The 5,109-nt window shown below is 53.5% G+C and overlaps 1 protein-coding gene across 1 annotated transcript; it reads left to right on the forward strand.

The window, feature by feature from the left end:
- The first annotated feature begins 1,662 nt into the window (after positions 1–1,662).
- Positions 1,663–4,835, forward strand: LOC136461007 (transcription factor PCF7-like). Its single transcript, XM_066460494.1, has 3 exons — positions 1,663–1,717; positions 3,035–3,226; positions 3,308–4,835. Exons 1-3 carry the CDS (start codon positions 1,663–1,665, stop codon positions 4,606–4,608), a joined length of 1,548 nt encoding a protein of 515 aa, XP_066316591.1. The 3' UTR covers positions 4,609–4,835.
- Positions 4,836–5,109: the final 274 nt, after the last annotated feature.

A 5,109-nucleotide genomic window follows, 5' to 3' on the forward strand; every position in this document is an offset into this window, starting at 1 on the left:
AAAAGAACAAGAGCAAAAGAACTCGAGAAATGGTTCAGATTTACCAATTATCAGTATGACAACTGCAACTTAATTTCACCTAGAGCTTAATTTAATTCTCTTTCTAATGGGAATTGAACTAGCCATAGAATTGGTTGCTTGTACTGGTATAAGCCATCCTAGTTAAGCAGCAAACAAAACAAATTATCCCAAGTACCAACCCATAAGATGCTAAAGTGCAGAAGTTCTCTAATGGAAACTTGATTCATCACAGCCACTCAAGAGTAGTACAAAACAAAAAAAGTCACAAGGCATAGTTAGGGAAGCGGAGAGCAGCGCGGCACGAGACTAGGGTTCCATATCATCTCAGCTCCGCAAATATCACATATCAAAATGATTGATCAGGTTGATATATGCAAGATATTCAAGATACTGTTTGGCTTAAACCAGCATTCAGCCATCAACCATAGAAAAAAGAACTTTCATTGGTCAGCTGAAAGCAATAGCGAAGACAAATACCCCCATGTACTTCACCAGTACCAAAAACTCTACTTACTTTATAATGTACAATCCTATAAAGGTCAACTCCCCATCTTGTTAATTCAAAAATATATAGGCAGGCAAACTTAATGTTGAATCATGCTGATCGGTAATCAGAATGATGGCACCAGAATCCATGTTGAATCACTGTTGGCAAGGTTACAAGCAAGAATAATGACCAGGCACAGAATCACAGAACGTCACTGAGAAGTAATCTGAATATCAACTATTAGCTAAAGGTTGGCACGGTTTCCATGATCATTCATCACACTGAGCTGCAACAGCTAACAATTGTCTAGAAGTAAATGAACTAAAACTGGGTCACCTTTGGCACAAAATTATGGCACATCCGCATCTAGAAAGAGCTGCTAATCACTACTGAATCATTGGCATATATAACAGCATTGAGTCAAAACAATGATTTAGATTCAAACTGACTCCAAATCCTGATACTGCGACGACGCGCCGATTCTCGCGACAGGCAGTATCCTGAACTATGACAGACAGCCGGGTAGGTGGGATGACTTACCAGGAGGCCTCCATCCATGCCACCACCTCCACCACCACCCATGCCGCCTCCCCGCAGCCGCGCCATCCTCCCCACGACGCCCGACGCAGCTGCGCCACCTCCCCACGGTCCCGTCGTCCTCCCATGCTGGATCTGTCGCTCCCGTGCTGGATCCCGCCGTGTCTGCCATTGTCGAAGCCACTGAGCCAGATCCGCGCCGTCACCAAGCGAGGGAGGGAGTCTGGGCCCGCACCGCCGTGCTGAGCGACGGCGTGGCCGCCTTCCCTGCACTGGATCCACGGCCACCTTCTCTGCCCTGGATCCACGCCGCTGTGCTGAGCGAACGAGGGAGGGAGCTGGATCCGGCCACCCCGCTCGCACCGGCGCTGGCCGCCGCCTCCGCGGGTGGGGGTCACCCCGCCATGGATCCGCACCGCCGACGCTGGTGGGGACCGGCCCGCCCTGGATCCGCGTCGCAGGAGACAGCTGCCGCGAGGACCCGTGCTCGCCGGCCACCGCCTCCGCCCGCTGCCACCGTGGATCTGAGCACCGGCGAGGGAGAGAGGCCGCGCCACGCCCCGCCCACAAAGCCACGCCATTGTGCCGCGCCCGCAACGTCGGGCCACCCCTCCACCATGGCTGTGAAGCAGCCCTGTTGTGCCCGCACCGCCGTGCCCTCCACCGAGAGAAGTGAGGGAGATGAAAGAGTGAGAGAGGTGACGGAGAGACGAGGAGACGGGGAGAGAAGTGAGGGCGTGACAGGGAGACGGGAGGGATGGGTTAAGTACGATTTTTTTTTGTTTGCCGAGTGTCCCAGATCGGGGCACTCGGCAAAGTTTTTTTTATTTTTTTTCTTCTCCTTCTTTTCCAGAAAAAATGTTTTATTTCTTTGCTGAGTATTTTAGATCTAAGCACACGGCAAAGTTTTTTTTCTTCTCCTTCTTTTTCTAAAAAAAGATTTTATTTATTTGCCGAGTGTTTTTTTACACTCGGCAACCCTCCTATTTGCGAGTGTTTTTTTTTACACTCGGCAAACCATCTCTTTGCCGAGTGTTTTTTTTTTGTCGAGTGTTTTTAGAGCAGCACTCGACAAAGATCTTGTTCGCCGAGTACCCGAGAGAATATCCTCGGCAAACATAAAAATATTCGGTAAATTTGAGGATTCCGGGTGGTGGCTGCACTGTTGTGGGGCTGTCCAGTTGGAGCAGCAGAGTCTTGTGCAGTAAGAGCGAGGGGAAGAATTTATTGTGGCTTCTCCAAATAATCAATTGAAATCTGGAACTGAGGCAGAGAGCGAGAAACGTGATCTCACTCACCAAATTTCTGAGCCTGCCTGCCTGCCTGTCCGCGCCACCCTCTCTTCGCTCGTCCCCTCTCTCCCTGCTACCCTGCATCATCCTATCAATCTATCTATAGCAGGCTATAGCCGGCCGCCTCTCTGGCTCTCTCTCAACACTTCACCCACACAAAAATAAAATTAAAAGAAGGGATATAGGCCTCGTTTGCGTGGCTTGATTCGCTTCTTTTTTTCATCCGGAACAATATTTTTCTCTCACAGATTCCTCCAGCATTCTTCTAAACCATCCAAATTCCTCCAATATTCCTGCAAGCGAACAGGCCCATATCTATCAGAAAATTGGAGAAGAGACATGCTGATCTTCTCCTCATCAGTTCAATATATATGGTACTAGGAGAAGTAGCTCTTGTCCTTGTCAAGGTGTAGGTAAGATCGAAGGAGTAGCAGACTAGTAGAATCATAATTATCTCACCTTTTGGTAGAGAGGTCCTAATCTTTTTTTTTTCTTTAGTTGCTCCGAACCGAGATCTTCTTTTCCTCCCTCCTCCCTCCTCCCCCCGGCCACGGCCAGTGTAAGCTTAGCTAGCTGCACACAGAGAGATTGCCGAGATAAGATCTGCACTGCCGCCCTCTTTTGCTTGTCACTTTCACAAAAGAGAGGCCGGCCGGCTGCATGCACCCAGGCCACCAGCGCGCGCAGTATTAAGCAGCAGCTTGGTGTGGTGTGGTGTGGTTCTATCTGCCTGCCTCCTGCGGACGGCCGGAGTCGTTGTGCTTGTTGTGGACGGTGTGGGGTTGGTTCCCAACTTCCTTGCGCCCAGCATATGGCCAGCCGAGTGAGCTTTGGCGCGGGGGAATCGCATCGCATGCAGCTGAAACAGTTCGGTCTCTTTCATTATTAGGTGATTAATTAGTTTAGTTTCTCTCTTTTGATTCCTAGCTAGCATAGTAGCTTGTTCTTTCTTCATTCTTTCCGGCTGTAGGGAGGAGAGGACAAGTGAGTTTGCTCAAGCTGGAGGAGGACAAGAACCAGTTTTCCAAGGGCTTGGACCCTTGGAGCAACCCTACCGCCGCCACGGCCAGCACCCTGCACTACCTGCTCCAGGAGAAGGAGAGAGCGCAGGCGCAGGAGCAGCTCCAGATCTACCACCAGCAAGGATTCAGCTACCTCCAGCACCACCACCGGAGGCAGCAGCAGCAGTCGAGGGCTGCAGGAGCCAGCGCCGGCGGCGATGGCGTCAGCAGCGGCGAGTCGACGCCCGTGGACGCCCTGTCGACCGCATTCGGGGGCGGCCGCATCGTGCGGTCCGCCGCCGGCCGCAAGGACCGCCACAGCAAGGTGTGCACCGCGCGCGGGCTGCGCGACCGCCGCGTCCGCCTCGCCGCGCACACGGCCATCCGGTTCTACGACGTGCAGGACCGGCTAGGCTACGACCGCCCAAGCAAGGCCGTCGACTGGCTCATCCGTAACGCCAAGGCCGCCATCGACGAGCTTCCGGCCGACCGGGCAGAGGGGCAACAGCCTGCCACGGAGGCAGCAGATGCTACTGAGCCGGCCGAGCAGGTGACCTCCACGTCGTCCTACGGGTTTGGCAACCCCGGTGGCGGCGCCATCGGTGGCGTGGCCGACTCCTTCATGCCGCATTCTGTCGGCTCCGCCGATGGCTTCTCCGGCTCCGGCAACGTCAAGTCTTTGTTCCCCTCGTCGTCGAAAGCCAGCACCACCCCGACCCAGGACGACTACAGGGGCTCCCCGCCGGACCTCCTGTCCCGCACGACCAGCAGCCACCAGCCGCAGGAGCTTTGCCTCACTCTCCAGTCTACTAACAACCAGCAGCACCAGATCTTCAGCCATCATGTGTCCCCGAACCACCACGGTATGATCTCTGGTGCAGGCGTCCAAGGCTGGCCAGAGCACGGCCAAAGAATGCCGTCGTGGCATGCTGCTTCGGAGAACAGCAGCGCGGGAGACGGCCGCGGCGCCGCCGGCAATGGGGACAGCTACATGTTCGGCATGCCCCCACGGCATCAAGGGCTAGACCACCAGGGCCAGCTCTTCTCCCAAGGGGAACCCCTTCAGTCCAGTGGCGGCTGGCCGTCTGCCCGCGCTTGGCTAGACCCTCTCGCCGCGATCCACCAGCCATCGACGATGGCTGGGCAGGTCGGCGGCTTCAGCCATTTGGTTGGCGCCGGCGCCGGCGGGTTCATGGGGTTCCTCGCGCCGGCGGCGGCCCAGCGGCTCCAGGGCGAGGAGGAGCAAGGGAGCGAAGCAATGAGAGAGTGACGAACGTGCTTAACTATGAGGTACGGTGTGCGAGCTTAACGCACACACTGCTACTCTTCATTGATCTGGTTGGTCAGCTGTATGTCATTTCATGTAGGAGTCTGTTTAATTTAGGTGATGGAATTTCGCATTATTAATTATTAGCTGCTGCTATATTCAATCATGCCTGTATAACTAAGGTTTAATCAAGTCGTTCCCTTGGAACTAGACAGCCGTTACTACTGTTGCATTAGTTGCTACTACTACTTCTGTTTTTATTTCAACATTTTTTTCCATTCCATGATTCTCTCAGCATGGACAAGATGTGGTGACGATGAGATAGACGAGACGATGTGATCTCGATGGGTTTCCCCCTTTGGACCTTTTAATGTTTCTCTTCTCACCTCATTATTCTAAGGAAGATTCCGGCCGGCCTTTAGCCGCAATTTGAAGGTTGTCGCCCCTGCTAGATCCTGATTCCAGAAAGCAAGCAGGCAAAGCAGCAGCCGATGCAACTGCAGC

The sequence above is a fragment of the Miscanthus floridulus genome, chromosome 6 (genome assembly GCF_019320115.1).
Source record: "Miscanthus floridulus cultivar M001 chromosome 6, ASM1932011v1, whole genome shotgun sequence".
In the NCBI taxonomy this organism is placed as follows: domain Eukaryota; kingdom Viridiplantae; phylum Streptophyta; class Magnoliopsida; order Poales; family Poaceae; genus Miscanthus; species Miscanthus floridulus.

Bases quoted from the DNA above. Each gene is read 5' to 3' on its own strand.
- LOC136461007 (XM_066460494.1), top strand. From the start codon at position 1,663: ATGGCTGTGAAGCAGCCCTGTTGTGCCCGCACCGCCGTGCCCTCCACC. The intron at 1,718-3,034 runs GTGAGGGAGATG...AGTATTAAGCAG, and splicing joins CGTGCCCTCCACCGAGAGAA to CAGCTTGGTGTGGTGTGGTG. The intron at 3,227-3,307 runs GTGATTAATTAG...TTCCGGCTGTAG, and splicing joins TCGGTCTCTTTCATTATTAG to GGAGGAGAGGACAAGTGAGT.